The following is an 18770-nucleotide window of genomic DNA, read 5'->3' on the forward strand; positions in this document are numbered from 1 at the left end:
GACTCTCAGAAGACTCCAAGAAGACCCCAGAAGACTCTCAGAAGACGCCCAGAAGACTCGAAGAAGACCCAAGAAGACTCCCAGGAGACTCCCAGAAGACTCCAAGAAGACCCCAGAAGACTCCCACAAGACTCCCAGAAGACTCCAAGAAGACCCCAGAAGACTCTCAGAAGACTCCCAGAAGACTCGAAGAAGACCCAAGAAGACTCCCAGGAGGCTCCCAGAAGACTCCAAGAAGACCCAAGAAGACTCCCAGAAGACTCCCAGAAGACTTCCAGATGACTCCAAGAAAACTCCCAGAAGACTCCCAGAAGACTCAAAAAAGACCCAAGAAGACTCCCAGAAGACACCCAGAAGACTCCAAGAAGACCCAAGAAGACCCAAGAAGACTCCCAGAAGACACCCAGAAGACTCCAAGAAAACTCCCAGAAGACTCCAAGAAGACTAAACCCCAGAACTAAGACCAAACCAAGTCTACATCCAAATTAAACAGTCTCAAAACAAGACCAAACAAGTACAAGTTTGAACATGACTCATTGTTTTATTGGGATTAGAAAGATTTAAGGTGAGACAGCTGGAGTTTTTGAGTGACTCTTGAGTTTAGTCCCATTTTACAGACACTGTTTAGTATGTCTGTCTTGTAAGTGCAGTTTGGGTCAGAGAATGGTCAGATCATAGAGGTAGTTTTGAGACGTTGCGACACTGCCCCTTTCAGCTGATACACAGGGCAGGTCTTCAGCCGACCACAGACCTATGACATACCAGATCATTCCAAAGTAAAAGTTGCTAGCGTGTCAGGGATCGTCCACCAGAGACTGTCACTGTTTCATGTGCATTGACTCCCATTCGAGCATTGTATCCATTTTCCTCCAACGATAAATAACGCTGAACGTGCCGCAGTGCATTGTGAGAGTGTAATTACACGGTCCATAGTCTGCAGGTGCAACACTCGCCTAAAGAACAGCTGAGGGTCACTCCTGGATCACACTTTGGAGAGGGGCCAAGGATATGTGCAGCTCCAGCCAATAAAAACACACAGAGACACGACCGGCCCGCACCAATGAGCCCGACACAGATTATTTCAACTCTGTATGTTAGCAAAGTAAAGTCACACAAACAATATTATGAAGTAAAAGTATGGCTTTAATGTGTACCTTAATGTGTACTGTTGAAATACGAATATGAACGTTGAAACATTCAAGACAAAGCATTAAAATCTCCATGAAGACAAGCAGGCGGCGGACCCTAGAACAGAAAAGTTACATAATGCACCTTTAAGAGCAGCGATTTACACTAGACTTGGTTGAGTTCTGCTTTAGTCCTAGTTTAAACTGGTTAAGACCTGGTTTAGCCTAGAGCTGGGTGATGTGGTGATAAGAACTGATCCCTGCTTTAGGTGATTCAGTACTTTTGTGTTTAATGTTGCTCTATGGGGTACTTTTCCCACCCACTCTTCCGATTTGTCCAACCTCACTATGTTCTGAGTGAGTGACTGGGCTGATTTAACCAATCACAGTCAATATTTTTGGTTTTGGATTGATTTGTATAAAATGTCCAATGTTCACGTGACAATGCACAGATTCCCTGGACGGCCCTGAAAGCGGCTTTTTAGTCTGTGTCGAACTATTTTTCTCTGGAGGTCGGCAGCTCTATGTTCACTAATACAACCGGAAGAAGGATTGCGTTGCGGTGCAAGTCCTGTTTCATTTGGGTTCTAGTTTTGACCTGGTGTAGCCCACTTCAGTCATTCATTCAGACCCTGTTTCGTAATTGAAGGCAGAAATACTAAAAGCCTCATAAAGTTGTTTTGTTATAAAAACCTGGAACAGTTTAAATCAAGACTATATCACTTTTTATGGAAGACAAAAATGCACACTCAGCACATCTTCTGTAATGCCCTTTAACGTATCCAATAAAATAAAATGCTTAACTGAACATTCAATAGCTGTTCTTTGCTAACAGTCTGTTCGATTCAGTGTAACAGCCTTTCAACACATACGTTTCCAAATTTCCATTCTTTTCCATAAGTATATTTCAGTCTGGAGTCATTGTAACCATGTACATTATTCATATCCATGTGCATGTTTGGCACATAAAACCTGACTATATTTCCAGTCCTGTGCATACGAGCATTTAAAACAACTTAAGGCCCTGTCAAGAATCATTTTAAGTGAAATGACGTGAACAAGCTGCATCAACGTGGAAGACTTTGTTCCAGTAAAGTTCCAACGAGGAGCAGAGATAAAGGCAGGATTTGCTCACCTCACTTGTCACTCTATTACAAATTGCTTCTTCATGACGACTCAAAGTTATGCGCCACATCAAACGGAAGATTTGGCAATTTATTCTACATTTTGTGTTCCTTTTAGGTGCGTTTTTCACATCTGGCAAAGGGACTAGGGATGAAAACGAGCTCAAATTCGCTAACTGAGCACATTTACGTATGTTTGATATTGAGCAATGCCCTTTCAAAAAAACATTTATTAAATAATGAAATATTGGTTTAATTTATACCAACTCCATGCAAGTAATATTGTTAAACTGTCTAATCCTGGCCATTCCAATCCAGTGTTTATGGATTTATATCTTCATTTGACAGTTTTTAACGCCTGTATGTGTGGCTGGCTTTGCAAAAACAATCAGACGCCATAGTCTTGATCACGTGGTTGACTTCATCACGATCCTCTTTCAATAAAAGCAGGTTTGGGGCAGAGTTCAGACTTTGGAAGAAGAAAATGTACCTTTTGTTGTGTGATTTGCGGCAAAACTAATGAATAACGATACTGTCAGAGGTGTCAAAAAACGCCAACTAATGAATAACGATACTGTCAGAGGTATCAAAAAGTAGAGTTTCAGTGTATTTTATTACAAAACTCATAGATACCGATGTTTGCTCGATATCGCAACACTTACTGTGGTATTATTTGGCATTGGATCGAAACAAAAACTGGTATCGCCCATCACTTCTAATGTTTATGTTCATGAAATTAATATTGAAGGGCGTTTTTCATTTCTGACAGCTTTTATGCTAGATGCCCTTTCAAAAATATTCAAATGTTCTTATATCTTTGACTTTACCTATCCATATTTCTTGCCTTTTCTTTGTGTTGCTTCAAACTGCTGCTTCTGGAGTTCACCGCGATGACCAAAGCTGAGACTGAGATCCAATAAAAAAACAACAAAGCGTAATATCGCTCATGTGACCCGGCTGAGGCGCACTCCGAGCAGCCAGATGTGGACCAAACAAGAACAATAAACCAAGAGTTAAAGGTGTTAAGTCTTACAGATGTTTCTGCTTTGGGAATACGAAATAGCCATAACTTACTTCTGCATTCCACCGCAATAGTATCAAACTTAAAAAAAAAAAAAAAAGCCTTTCCAAGCCTTAGGAGCGAATCCGTTCACCAAAACACAATATGAAATTTCAAATCTGCACAACTGACAATTAACAGAGCAGCATGTTGGCCTAAAACGTCTAATACTTTCCAGAACTCTCTGGGCTTTTATCAAACGCAGCCGCTCTGTGGTCAACGCGAGGGATGGAGTTTCTACAAATGTCTTTTGCACCCTTCGGATATGAAAACATTTTGCGTTGCCAGTAGTTCCTCAGAACGGTTGAACTTTCTGAACCATCCGCGGGATCGTCCGTTGCCTTTTCAATCGCTTCTTCGTTCCGTTTCTCCGTCTCGCCGCGCTCCACTTGTTTCTATCAACAATGGGGCTCGCTGCACGTTTAGTCTATTATCGTTTGGATCAAGAAGTACAGACGTAAAAGCCCAAGGAACAATGGTATGGTCAGATTTAGGTACGATCGCTTTGAAGAGTTGGAAGTACGTTGGCCAAAAGGGAGTTTTGTGCGTATACTTTCTTCGTTTCGGAAATTGTTTTACCGTGGATGGGGCGATCCGTGAGGAGATGGTGGTTCCAAAATGATACAGATTCCAATATTTCCATTCACAAGGCGCCAAGTAAGACAAGAACAACCATTTAATGTAAGATTATCCTCAAATACGCTCGATTGGGAACACGCCGCTCTGGGAGATCGGCTGTTTTTGGTGTAACTCATAGTCAGGAAATCCACTGCTCTGGGGTGGGCACAAAAAGAGTATCAAACTGAATTGTTGGAGATTGGTTTTCTGTTTAATATAGCTCAGTGCTCAAACACACATGTCGTAAACCATTTCCCGCAGAGCCCTCATATTGATCTAAGTGACTCTCAGTTTCACTCAGTGGGGACTCTCAGGAGTGTAAGCCTATAAGATAGTCCAACCCTAGAACTCTAACCCATTCAATAAAGATTCCTACGGTAATTTAATATCAGAATAACTCTGACTTATGTCTAATGTTTGATTTTATTTTCAGGATGTAGGCCTAGATGCATGACCTTTAAAACGACTTCTGAAAGATGGAAACACTTTTAGTCGCATAAACTTATGAAGCAAATATTAAAATTCACGTGACCTTGGACTACAGACCTGCACCAGGCGGGACCGGAGCAGACACAGGTGATGTACAAACCCAAAATAATCCACATGATCTCATCATCATCATCATCATCAGAAAAGCAGAGCTAAAACAAACGTTGTTGCACTGCACAAGGCTTGAAGCTCAGGCTAAAAACAAAACATATGGGCCAACTATATCTTGCCCAGAAACACACACGCACTGTCTAATCTTCATCAGAGGAGAAACTTAGGGAGAGTTTGTTTGTCCAACAATAAAAGTGTAACATTCCTTCTTTTCAACTTCAGCGTAACATTAATAAGCATAACAGATAGAGGCAGCAGCTTTTGTTTGGTGGAAAAAATATATCTATAGCATCATTAAAGTGTTAACAACCTTTTGGACATGACACAAAAGTACGCAGCTGACAGCTAAATAACAAAGAGCGTCCCTCTGCGGGATTAGTGGTGTCATGACACAGAACAGACAGGCCGCTCCTGTAACTAGGGCAACCAACACCCATATATCACGCTCGAACACTTGGATGGAAACGGAACCAAAGTCGCATTTTTTATTCACTTTACTTATGTGAATTTAGATAATATGCACATTTTCTGAAGGTAAAGACCATTCACTCTCACGTTCATTCACTCGGGGTCATTTAGACTGGCTTGTGGAAACGTTCTCAAACTGGACGAAAGTTCATTAGTGACCCCTGTTTTACAGAATTCTGTGTTTGTCCTGCTAGAGAGCGACCAACATGATTTTTTTTTTTATGGCTGATTTTTCAGCATCCAGAGCTGCAGAGAGCCGATAAGATCTGCTGATATTTTTGGGCAAATACTGAACCAAAAAGTAAATGATTTAAAGTTTGAACTAACTCAGTCACTGTTTATGCATTGTACTACTCTGTGCAGTATAGTACGGAAACATGGCAGTGATTTTTAGACATTCACACAGGGAGTATTAAAATGTATGCTTTCCCCATATTTCTTTATTCCAGACTCTTCCAATTTCCATCCCAAACCGGTTATTTGATGAGTGGAATGAACCAATTTCAAGGTTTGTATTGTAATGCAAAACACCTTGTATCCGATTCAAAACTCTACAACTATCAAAGGAAAAATGAGGTTTGGGTTTACCTTGTCTTAACCTTGTATTTCTCAATGGAGAACCACAAAATCACATGTTTGGAAAAATATATTACAGTATTTTATAACGCCATGTTAAAGTGCTCCCTATTCACAGGAAAACACTAGTTGCAGGAGAAATTGTGGTTGCCAGGGCCATTTTATCATGTTTGGATTAGATTAGTCTTTATGGTCCCCCAAGGGAAATTTGTCCTCTGCATTTGACCCATGGCTTTGCTGGATGATTTGACCTATTGAGCATGTTTGGCGTTGTTTTTGGGACTGTTCAATTATTCTTAAATATTGGACTGAGAACAAAATACTAGAGATCTATCTAACACGTTAATATCTCTCAAGTTTGTGATCAGCTTTATGAAACAACTGTAAATGTGACAGAAACAGCCAGATAAAAAAGTACTTTGTTTAGATGCATTTATATCAACAATAGTTTGAATCAAAACCACTTAATTTTGCTTCCAAAATTGTCACGATTATTATTTTTGAGTTCTTCTGATTGTATGTGACCTGAATAATCACGACTATCGATTAACCGAATAACCTTGACATCCAAGCACTGCAGTCTGTTTTTGACACCCCACTGTATTTCAGAACGATGTATTTGAACCTCCAAACTCCTGCCGTGGACACGATGAATGGATACCTTTGGAGCATACTTTTGGCAGTGGAGAATAAGGCCATCACAAAGAAAAGATGACACAAACTGAACCAACAATAAAGGAATGGATTGAAATTATAACTGAGAAAAAGACATTCGGACTCAATTTAAACATGGGACAATTCAAGCGTTTTTTCGTTTCTTTTCTCTTTTCAAACGTCATGTGCCATTATCACCAGTGTATTTCCAAATTTCACTCCATATAAAGTGGCTCAAAGTTTGACGCGACCGCGAGGCTGATGACACGATGTGGCAGCTGCTGGCGAGAGGAACTAAACCTGCCCCGGCAAAGTCTTTCCTGCCAATCTCACAATCATTATCGTATTCCTCCTGGTTCGGCGAAAGAAAACGTTTAGTGACAAGCGCCGCGGGCCACGGTCCGTCCGACACAGATGAGAAACAGCCCCGTGAAGTGTCTCGCTGCCAATCCGCCCATAAACAATGATTCACTGTAAGGATTCATCAAATGCTCGCTCAGATTTCAAGCCAAGACTGTCGTGCTCGGGGACGACGACTTGAGCGATGTTAGATCGAGTTTGACACGCGCGTAAACAGTTCATCCTTTTCTCTCCGTCTCCATCGACCGTGCACATTCATCCATACTTAGACACAACAAACGGTTGTGAACGTCTCAAATATGAAGTTAGCGTCTGTATCTCTTAAACAGATGTGAAATATTAGTCCATCTGAAGACGAGTTTGACAAATTTGCCAAAGATTCACCCTGGGTTTCCAGACTCGGGCGAGGTATTGTTCAGCTTAGATCAGGGGTGTCCAAACCATTTTGAAACTTATACGGAGCAGAGGGCCACTCAACAACCCTAGATGATACTAATATGTTTGAAAAGTTAAGCAAACGTCTTAAACAAGGCTTCAAATGCGGTAAATGTAAATCTATTTGTTGGCCGACCAAGTTAATGCCTATGTCCAGAATATAAAATCAAACACTAGACATAAGATAATTTATTATTTCGCAGTTTTAACCTTCAGTTTTTTTGGGGAGTCACGGATGCTATCGATTGTTAGCCGTGGGGTTCCGCTAGTGCTTAAAAATTGCACTTAAAATATGATTCTTTGAGCAAAATTCTAAGCAAAATGACAAAAATATTGATATTTTGTATTTCCTGTCTTATCGATGAATCACGATTTTAGAATAAATTGTGTTTTGTCTTACTAAAAACAAGTATAAATAACTTTTTTTTATTTGGCTTTAAAATATGACTACATCCCTTCTCAAGCAAATACCCTCAAGAATACTTCTATTAAAAATATTTGTAGAAGATGGAATCAAAAATAAACCTGAGGTATCCATGTTTGCAAATGCACTCCTCAAATTGATTTCAGTATTTATTTCCTGAGCATAAACATTATTATTGCTGACCATTGACCATAAATAACAGAATCTCCATCTGGATTGAAATTTGATTAACCTACTTTTGCCAACTATTAGCGCTGGGATTCCAAGTTATTTTCTGTTGTTTGGGCTGAATCAACCAGATATAGCGTCAACAATCTGTCCTTCATACCTAAAAGTGAACACGGAGAGGAGAAAAGGCTTGAGTTTGTGCGATATCGTCCTGGCATATCTCTAAAACAGCTGTGAAATGTGAGTCCGTCCTGAGCGAACGCTGCTCATATTTTCCTCAGACTTCAGAGCGGCCTGGACGTGGACACCTGCTTCTGCGATCTGCGGCGTCGCGGCGTCCATGTGGCAACAAGCTGTGCAATCCAAGAGAGAAGGTCGTGTCGAGCGCTCCCGCTGAACCCGCAGCTCCAAACCAAGAGAGGGAAATACATCTTCTGTGAAGCTTTTCATTATTCTGCTTCATTTGTTTGTGTGGTTTTAGAGGTTTTAGTCAAGTTAAAGTATCAAAATATCTAAGTGGCATTGAATCCAGCGCTGGAAAAGGAGGAGTGACTATGAGGCGACGCAAAAGGCAATGAATAAATACATACTAAGCTTCATTTTCACAAAGATGACAAAAACACTGAAACGTTGATTGTTCAAGTTCATAGTTTACATATATAATACATCATATATACAGTGTACATGTGTATATATGTGGGTCTAAGTGTACATGTGTATATATGTGGGTCTAAGTGTACATATGTATATATGTGGGTCTAAGTGTACATGTGTATATATGTGGGTCTAAGTGTACATGTGTATATATGTGGGTCTAAGTGTACATGTGTATATATGTGGGTCTAAGTGTACATGTGTATATATGTGGGTCTAAGTGTACATGTGTATATATGTGGGTCTAAGTGTACATGTGTATATATGTGGGTCTAAGTGTACATGTGTATATATGTGGGTCTAAGTGTACATGTGTATATATGTGGGTATATGTGTACATGTGTATATATGTGGGTATATGTGTACATGTGTATATATGTGGGTCTAAGTGTACATGTGTATATATGTGGGTCTAAGTGTACATGTGTATATATGTGGGTATATGTGTACATGTGTATATATGTGGGTCTAAGTGTACATGTGTATATATGTGGGTCTAAGTGTACATGTGTATATATGTGGGTATATGTGTACATGTGTATATATGTGGGTCTAAGTGTACATGTGTATATATGTGGGTATATATATGTGCAAATGTATGTTAATATCCAGGAACTCAGAACTGTCCCCCGATCCTTACCCACTAGTTTTACCCCTGCCCCCTTTTTTATTTGAACTATTATTATTATTTAAAATCAATTATATCGAGTCTCAGTATTATTATTGTTATTTTTGTTCCAGTATCATTTTTATGTTGTTATTGCCACCGTTTGTTTGTCTCACTAAAAAGCAAAAATATGAGAAAAATAAATAAATAAATAAAATGTCAAATCTTTACCCATTCATTCGTACATTAATGTTAGATGAGAAATAATATATACAAGTGTAAATCAATGCACTAATGTTCTTTTAGCACTGACCACGTTTTAAAATGATAGATAGACCTGCTTCAGATTTCTCTATTTTCTTCATCGTTTGTAATGTTTTTTTTGCAACTATTAAGTTACAATGATCATTTGATAGATATAACAACATTTAGAGTTTGTTTTTTGTGTGATTGCTGTCATGTCTTTGTGATTTTAATGCAATTGTTTCCTGTTTTGATTTTACAAATTGTGCTCTACAATTAAACTCGCCTTGAATTGAATTAATGCACGACTGAAATGTTTCATGCCTCAATGTGAAACAAAGTGAAGGAACAAGATCCCAGCAGTTGCAGAATACCTCAGTGTCAGAACAAGAACAAAGCGAACAAAGCATAATTTATTGTAATTACAGACGCTCTAGATTAAAACGTTGCGTAAAGCTTCTCGACAAAAGCCTCAAACTGCTCTAAAAACAGCAGACTTTGTTGAGCTCCGTGCCACTTAATGCCCCCCACTTTGCCCTTTAATGTTCTTAATTGTGCCTGTAACGACTGAGGCTTTCTCTCCTCCATCTGTTATAAACCTGCTTCTCTGTGTCTGTTTCTGCACTAAATGTAAATCAGCCTAATCGTTTGATCCTGATAGCGAAGTCGTCGGGGGCTTAAGCGTAATTCCTTTAAATACTATCTTTGGGCACAGCTGGAGATTGTCGAATGAACAACCGACGTAATTCACTGTTAGCCTTTTCTTTTCTTTTTTTTAAAGATGAATCGTGGCCTGCCCCAACGCGCCCGGAGTCTGCGCTAACCTTCAAACAAATCACAACCACGTCTGGGGATAAATCTTCCACCGACGTGCAGAGACACATGTCCTCCGAGCGCGATCCTTTTGAATGCGTTAAGCAAAGCATTTAAAGTAAAATAACTCAACTTTGAGCCGTCTTATCAAAAGTGGAGCGTCGTCTCACTTGTAATAGCACATATATAAACATTATTATTATTATACTATTATTTGAGCATTGCATTGAGCACTTTTACTAATATGATTGAGTCAAATTAGGGAAAGTTAGTTTGCAAGGAAAAGTCAAACACACACTTTCACAAGATTGGGACTGTATATTAGTTGTATATTAATTAATATCTCTTTCTTTTTAACGATAGTGAGACAATATTTGATCAATGTGCTTAGATGTGGCTGTAAAAATCTCGGTTGAGGTTGAAAAATTGGACAAAACATGGACGGATGATACAATTAACCACAGAAGTGCAGAGGTGTCAGGTCTAATGCTTTTTGTCTCTTTTTTAAGTCACATTTAGCACTTTTTAACTATAGATTATACGCTCAAAATTAATAAAAATGGACATATTTCCCCGATAAAATAAAATAAATTGCAATATTTTATGCAATGCATTATTTTGATGTGTCTAAAAACTCATATGTTCTCTAATTTCTCTACTTTTTGCACAGTTTAATTGCAAATAAAACAAAACTAAAACATTCCAACATACTGCTCATTAAAGCGTAACACAAACAGTAACAAGTCCCAACCACAAAGACATTTTCAGACTTTTAGATTGGACTCTATGGAGTGGATCTGCTCGTTCTTGTGCCATTTGTTCCATCTGCAAATGGAAACCAGGCTCTTGAACGTTACATAATGTTGCACAGTCTGTCCCGTGCCATGGAAGTGGAGTTTCCTTGCCCCGATCTCCCAATTGCTATTCTGTAATCACAAATAATCCCAAAGGAAAATGTACTTCGATACAACATAAGCAATCAAATCCCACTAAATCTGTCGATACACAAAGCTAAACAAATACATGCATTCTTCACATACACTGCCTATGGCTTTTTCCACAAACTAAATATTGTTACTGCCAATAAAAGTCCACTATTTACAGTTTAAACGAGTCAATGGCAGAATAATAGTGTTTGTCCTAGTAAGTCAAATGCATTACGTAGATTTAAAAAGCAAAGATTTGGGAGGAAACAAAGGAAAATTCATACTTTAGTCGCGTTGAATTACAAAAAAACACAGACAATGGCAATTACATGGGTTTTCCAAATGAAATTTGCATGATAAGAAGCCTTGTTCCCCAGTGTTTCTTGGACAATAGTCGCAGTTGTAGCATTTACAGATAAAGTGTACATTAATCAACGTTGTACATGGCTGCATTGCACAATAAAACAAAGGTACATATTATTTAAATTGTGAGCTAGCAAGAGTAAAATCACAGTTGGTGGCATCTTGGGGTAATTTCCCTCAATTTGCATGTCAACAACTTAACCAGGACCCCATTATGAGACAGACACATCAAGTAACATGTAATTAAATGGCAATTAAATCAATTTTCCAAATGTGCTTCTTGAAATTAAAATGATAGTGTAGTAGGTCCTCTTAGTTCATAAAAAAAAATAAAAAACCTTCTCTAACACTTTGTTGGTGGTGTTGTTGTTGACAGCAATTTTAAAGTTGATAAACAGATTAATGTGGTCCTCGAATCAAACGTTCATTTAAACGTTCTCAGTAAAGTCACAACTTTGCTGAGAACGTTCCGCGCCCTTGTTTACTGCTCGATTACTGCTATGTTGGCATCGACCGGGCCCCGCTCATACGTCTACGGGGAGTACAGAACCCAGAAGCCTGCCGAAACTGGCTCATCACTCCTGTTCTTAAACCCCAGCGCCGGCTCCCTGTGCATTTTAGAATCCATTATCAGCAAAGTGCAACACGATTAAACAAACGTAATCACTTCCCAACCAGTTTAAAGCATTCCTGCCGTTGGTACATGAGTCTCGAGTTAACAGTGAGCAATACAAATGTTGTATAAATATGGAAAGACGCCAAAGTCCACAGTCAAACAACAAATTCAACTGCAATATTGTCTAGAATATCATCAGATGGGACCTCAGGATATCATCATCACACATACAGGATCTATTAGAGATTCTTATTGAACGTTCTGTGTTCTGTTTGCCTTTTCGAAAGACTGAGAACGGAGCCGAATGGCACTGGACGGGCACCGGACGGGCACTGGACGCCACCCTTACCTCAAAGACCTCCTCGTCCAGGATCCGGGTTCCAAATACGGTGATGCCCTCGGTGTTGATCACGGCCTGGTCGCCTCTGCTCAGGGGTCGGTTCACTTTCTTCTTGCAGTCCACGATCATGGTGACGGTCTTCTTCTCCACGCTGATAGCCACGCGATGCCATCTGTAAGGGACGAAGCAGTGCCGTTTGAATGCAAAGACTGGACTAATGTATAGAAGGTCGTTTGTCTTAACTTTTACACATACAGTGGGTGTTGGAAGCTTATTGAGAACAAGAGTCATCAAGTTGGCAAGATTGATCACGTTGGGATGGCGTGACTTTCTCAGTGCTCTTTATCTTTCCCATGTGTTTTATTTATACAGTACTTTTCATAATACTTCACATTACATAACCTACTAAAAAAACAGTAGAATTAAATTAGGTCCTTCCCATGTCTAAAAAAGGGGGAAATGGTTTTCTACGAGTACGAAATGCAAAAAAAAAAGGACATAGCATTTACTTTGGACGAACCAGATGCAATGTTTTAAGTGTTATAGCAGAACATGCAAATTTTCAACACATTGGGCCAATTTAGAGTTGCCAATTTTGCCTAACACGTCATGTCTTTGGACGGTGGGAGGAGCCGGAGAACCCATGGTAACACGGGGAGAACATGCAGACTCCACCCAGAGATGTGATGTCGGTCTGGTCCACGAATCAAAATCATGATCTCCTTCTTGGGAGGCAAGAGCGCTAACCGCCTTTGCCACATGCAGTTTGAGAAGCACTGGTTTGCTAAACACAAACCAATGTGCAATAAACCATAGTATTGTAAAATTTGGAAAATCAGTAAGAGCCGTAAGCCGAAGTAAGAGCCGTAAGCCGAAGTAAGAGCTGAAAGCCAAAGTAAGAGCTGAAAGCCGAAGTAAGAGCTGAAACTCCGAAGTAAGAGCTGAAACCAGGAAGTAAGAGCTGTAAGCCGAAGTAAGAGCTGAAAGCCGAAGTAAGAGCTGAAACCCCGAAGTAAGAGCTGTAAGTCGAAGTAAGAGCTGAAAGCCAAAGTAAGAGCTGAAAGCCGAAGTAAGAGCTGAAACTCCGAAGTAAGAGCTGAAACCAGGAAGTAAGAGCTGTAAGCCGAAGTAAGAGCTGAAAGCCGAAGTAAGAGCTGAAACCCCGAAGTAAGAGCTGTAAGCCGAAGTAAGAGCTGAAAGCCGAAGTAAGAGCTGAAACCCCGAAGTAAGAGCTGTAAGCCGAAGTAAGAGCTGAAACCCCGAAGTAAGAGCTGTAAGCCGAAGTAAGAGCTGAAAGCCGAAGTAAGAGCTGTAAGCCGAAGTAAGAGCTGAAAGCCGAAGTAAGAGCTGAAACCCCGAAGTAAGAGCTGTAAGCCGAAGTAAGAGCTGAAACCCCGAAGTAAGAGCTGAAAGCCGAAGTAAGAGCTGAAAGCCGAAGTAAGAGCTGAAACCCCGAAGTAAGAACTGTAAGCCGAAGTAAGAGCTGAAAGCCGAAGTAAGAGCTGAAACCCCGAAGTAAGAGCTGAAACCCCGAAGTAAGAGCTGAAACCCCGAAGTAAGAGCTGAAACCCCGAAGTAAGAGCTGAAACCCCGAAGTAAGAGCTGAAAGCCGAAGTAAGAGCTGTAAGCCGAAGTAAGAGCTGTAAGCCGAAGTAAGAGCTGAAAGCCAAAGTAAGAGCTGAAAGCCGAAGTAAGAGCTGAAACTCCGAAGTAAGAGCTGAAACCAGGAAGTAAGAGCTGTAAGCCGAAGTAAGAGCTGAAAGCCGAAGTAAGAGCTGAAACCCCGAAGTAAGAGCTGTAAGCCGAAGTAAGAGCTGAAAGCCAAAGTAAGAGCTGAAAGCCGAAGTAAGAGCTGAAACTCCGAAGTAAGAGCTGAAACCAGGAAGTAAGAGCTGTAAGCCGAAGTAAGAGCTGAAAGCCGAAGTAAGAGCTGAAACCCCGAAGTAAGAGCTGTAAGCCGAAGTAAGAGCTGAAAGCCGAAGTAAGAGCTGAAACCCCGAAGTAAGAGCTGTAAGCCGAAGTAAGAGCTGAAACCCCGAAGTAAGAGCTGTAAGCCGAAGTAAGAGCTGAAAGCCGAAGTAAGAGCTGTAAGCCGAAGTAAGAGCTGAAAGCCGAAGTAAGAGCTGAAACCCCGAAGTAAGAGCTGTAAGCCGAAGTAAGAGCTGAAACCCCGAAGTAAGAGCTGAAAGCCGAAGTAAGAGCTGAAAGCCGAAGTAAGAGCTGAAACCCCGAAGTAAGAACTGTAAGCCGAAGTAAGAGCTGAAAGCCGAAGTAAGAGCTGAAACCCCGAAGTAAGAGCTGAAACCCCGAAGTAAGAGCTGAAACCCCGAAGTAAGAGCTGAAACCCCGAAGTAAGAGCTGAAACCCCGAAGTAAGAGCTGAAAGCCGAAGTAAGAGCTGTAAGCCGAAGTAAGAGCTGTAAGCCGAAGTAAGAGCTGAAAGCCGAAGTAAGAGCTGAAACCCCGAAGTAAGAGCTGTAAGCCGAAGTAAGAGCTGAAAGCCGAAGTAAGAGCTGAAACCCCGAAGTAAGAGCTGTAAGCCGAAGTAAGAGCTGAAACCCCGAAGTAAGAGCTGAAAGCCGAAGTAAGAGCTGTAAGCCGAAGTAAGAGCTGAAAGCCGAAGTAAGAGCTGTAAGCCGAAGTAAGAGCTGAAAGCCGAAGTAAGAGCTGAAACCCCGAAGTAAGAGCTGTAAGCCGAAGTAAGAGCTGAAACCCCGAAGTAAGAGCTGTAAGCCGAAGTAAGAGCTGAAAGCCGAAGTAAGAGCTGTAAGCCGAAGTAAGAGCTGAAAGCCGAAGTAAGAGCTGAAACCCTGAAGTAAGAGCTGAAAGCCGAAGTAAGAGCTGAAAGCCGAAGTAAGAGCTGAAACCCCGAAGTAAGAGCTGTAAGCCGAAGTAAGAGCTGAAAGCCGAAGTAAGAGCTGAAACCCCGAAGTAAGAGCTGAAACCCCGAAGTAAGAGCTGAAACCCCGAAGTAAGAGCTGAAAGCCGAAGTAAGAGCTGTAAGCCGAAGTAAGAGCTGAAAGCCGAAGTAAGAGCTGTAAGCCGAAGTAAGAGCTGAAAGCCGAAGTAAGAGCTGAAACCCCGAAGTAAGAGCTGTAAGCCGAAGTAAGAGCTGAAAGCCGAAGTAAGAGCTGTAAGCCGAAGTAAGAGCTGAAAGCCGAAGTAAGAGCTGAAACCCCGAAGTAAGAGCTGTAAGCCGAAGTAAGAGCTGAAACCCCGAAGTAAGAGCTGAAAGCCGAAGTAAGAGCTGAAAGCCGAAGTAAGAGCTGAAAGCCGAAGTAAGAGCTGAAACCCCGAAGTAAGAGCTGTAAGCCGAAGTAAGAGCTGAAAGCCGAAGTAAGAGCTGAAACCCCGAAGTAAGAGCTGAAACCCCGAAGTAAGAGCTGAAACCCCGAAGTAAGAGCTTAAACCCCGAAGTAAGAGCTGAAAGCCGAAGTAAGAGCTGAAACCCCGAAGTAAGAGCTGTAAGCCGAAGTAAGAGCTGAAAGCCGAAGTAAGAGCTGAAACCCCGAAGTAAGAGCTGAAAGCCGAAGTAAGAGCTGTAAGCCGAAGTAAGAGCTGAAAGCCGAAGTAAGAGCTGAAACCCCGAAGTAAGAGCTGAAACCCCGAAGTAAGAGCTGTAAGCCGAAGTAAGAGCTGAAAGCCGAAGTAAGAGCTGAAACCCCGAAGTAAGAGCTGTAATCAGATTGACTCTCCCATGAAGTGTGCTCGTGCCACAGGGTTCACCTCCGTCCTCCATCCCCAGTGTGAATATCAGATGTACCTCATGTCTCCGTGTCTAAACTAGAGAATGCCAAGTGGACATTATTGTGAGAACATGGTGGAATCACATCGTTGGCTGTTTTCACTTGGTACTTAGTGTTTATGTCGACTCCGTTTGTCACTGCATCGTTCACAGCTGTGATTGATCACGACCAGGCCCTGATCTGCTACAGCCATTAATACTTGGTGCAACAATGGACTGTCATGTGTTTGCTCTCTTAATGTATCATTTCAGTCTGAACGGCTCCATATGGTCCTCAACAGTCAAGCCATTTACCCTCATTAATCTTCAGAGCGGAGGCTAAACTCAAACTGACAGCGATGAGAAATTTGGGGAAAGTAGCAGTGGTAGAACTGGAGCTTTAAACTGAAACTTGAGGCAGTGGGAATAAAAATAACTTGCAAAATATTGTAATGTCAAATATATAATGCAAACAGATGTCGGTGGCACTGGGATAGTTTTAATAATACCGTATTTTTCCCGTTTTAATAATACTGTGTTTTCTGGAGTATAAGTCGCACCAGCCAAAAAATGCATAATAGAGAAGAAAAAAACATATATAAGTCGCACTGGAGTATAAGTCGCACCAGCCAAAAAATGCATGAAAGAGAAGAAAAAAAACATATATAAGTCGCACTGGAGTATAAGTCGCACCAGCCAAAAAATGCATAATAGAGAAGAAAAAAACATATATAAGTCGCACTGGAGTATAAGTCGCACCAGCCAAAAAGTGCATAATAGAGAAGGAAAAAAACATATATAAGTCGCACTGGAGTATGAAATGCAGATGCAAGTGTGAAAATAACAAATAATTTCACATATAAGTCGCTCCGGAGTATCCAGAGTAAGTTAATAAGTATAAATATAAGTATAAGTTGCACCACGGCCAAAACTATGAAAAAAGGTGCGATTTATAGTCTAATACTCAACATGTTGGCTGAACCGTTTGGTCACATTTGCATTGGATTAAAGAGGCAAATTCATGTACTTTAGAGATGCCACTAGGTTTACGCTTATTTTAAACACAATACTGTTACTACAAACATAATATTACTCATGCGATGACATAATTAATCATCCCACGGACTAAAAGCGTCGCGGCGGGATGAAAACAAACCCTACATTGTCGCGTGGCTGAACTGCGTCACTCACTTGCCGTCGGCCAGATTGATGGAGCGGAACAGCGGGTACTCCTCGGGGGCAGGTTTTCCGTGCTGGTCCTCGTACAGGAACACAGGGGCCCGGCCCACCTCCACGCCCAGCTGCTGGAGGCCCTGCTGGTTGTACACGGACAGGAGGAAGGACTGGAGACCCGCTTTGGGCTTTATGGTGAACATGATGGAAAAGTCCTCTGGGAAAACTCCGCCTGGAAGACAAATAATGTAAGTCGATGTAAAGTTATTTTTGTTGCCGCTCACTGATTGATGAATGCCTGCTTAAACCAGATTTATTAGCATAGCATTGTCTTAGCATAACATTCAAAGTTATGCTAGCTAAAGTAATGCTGAATTATACTGCTAACTTCCGTCACATTGTCCGTAACATTATTTAGCTATAGGCTATTTAGCTAGCTCAGACCTGGGCATTTGTGGCCCCCGGGGCAAGATGTGGCCCTCGGAATGTTTTGATCTGGCCCCTAGAAAGATTTTAGTTTCTATTTTTTAACTGTCTGTAACATCTGTCTGCACTTGTGTCCGTAATAAAGATGACAATGAATTAAATAATAGCTTCAATAGCCTATATTTGACAGAAAAGTGATATTTTATATATATATTGATTTGATTTTTGGGCCGGCCCTCCACTACTTGCCTGGATATGGCGAATATGGCCCTCGGAGGAAAATAATTGCCCACCCCTGAGCTAGCTAATAACCTACCGGGAGGAGCTTTGTTATTACGGATTATAATCCACAACTATTAGTTTTTAAATATAGGTCTGTGTGACAGCAACAATAATGCATCGAACATAGCATTTTACACCAGCTTTACTTTTATACTATGTCCTTTGTTGTTGTACAAATGTCAGAACATCAGCTGACAGTAAATATTTGGACTGTTCTGATATTTGAGCAGTTTTATACAGAGTTTCTTTTGCGTTTACATCTGTTTACAGTAGGACCAGAGCCAATGCCGTGTTCCATTTGTCCTGGGAAGTGATTTACTGGAACACAAGACAATCCAACATGGCACCGCCCCACGTTTGAATAAAGTTTACCATCCGACACGTAAAAAATATAGATCATTCTTGTACTATTTTAGCTTTAGTTTCTTCCTACTGTCTCTCCGCTGTCTGTGAATCTGCTCCTGCGCTGCCGTTGAGCCTCTGTAGTTTTAAATGCTCTGTGATGCTAATGTTGCTAACGTCAACACGGAGTGAACCTCAACAAAAGGAAAAAATTCACGCTCAGACAATGCTTTATAAACTGTAAATGTAATAACGCTGTCCGGGTTTATAAATTAACTAAATTTAATCCGCATTTTTAGCACTTTCCTCGTTTGTGTTGTTTTGAGTCGTTAATGTTCATAAACTGTAATCCACTGCACACTGTTTTTCCAATTTCACAAGTGGAACAAAGAAACTCGGACAAAACGTTTCTCTAAGGTCTCCGAGTTCCGACCTTTGAGGACAAATGGAACAGCCGCTCAAGATGGCTGCGGGTGGCGTTAACCGAACAGCAAGCTAACATGGTAGCATTAGCATGTTTACCGATTGGCATACAACATTGAAAAGCAAACGGACAACAGTGGGGAAATCCAAAACACACTGCCTCAGCCAAACCGATGTGCTAAGCCACAATAGCATTAACACTAGCGTCTTACCTCAGCCAAAGCG

General features: G+C 41.0%; 1 protein-coding gene across 1 annotated transcript in view; it reads right to left on the minus strand.

Moving 5' to 3' along the window:
• The window catches only part of LOC140356026 (collagen alpha-1(XI) chain-like), a 196153-nt gene that overhangs the window by 160611 nt on the left and 16772 nt on the right, over window positions 1-18770 (minus strand). The window contains exons 3-4 of the mRNA XM_072440716.1: window positions 17091-17304; window positions 12186-12348 (exon numbers count right to left, since the gene is read on the minus strand). Of these exons, the coding sequence (XP_072296817.1) occupies window positions 12186-12348; window positions 17091-17304 (377 nt within the window). The remainder of the gene's footprint in view (window positions 1-12185; window positions 12349-17090; window positions 17305-18770) is intronic.

The sequence above is a fragment of the Eucyclogobius newberryi genome, unplaced genomic scaffold, assembly GCF_026437365.1.
Source record: "Eucyclogobius newberryi isolate DKJ021-1_F unplaced genomic scaffold, fEucNew1.0.hap1 SCAF_12, whole genome shotgun sequence".
NCBI classification, from domain to species: Eukaryota; Metazoa; Chordata; class Actinopteri; order Gobiiformes; family Gobiidae; genus Eucyclogobius; species Eucyclogobius newberryi.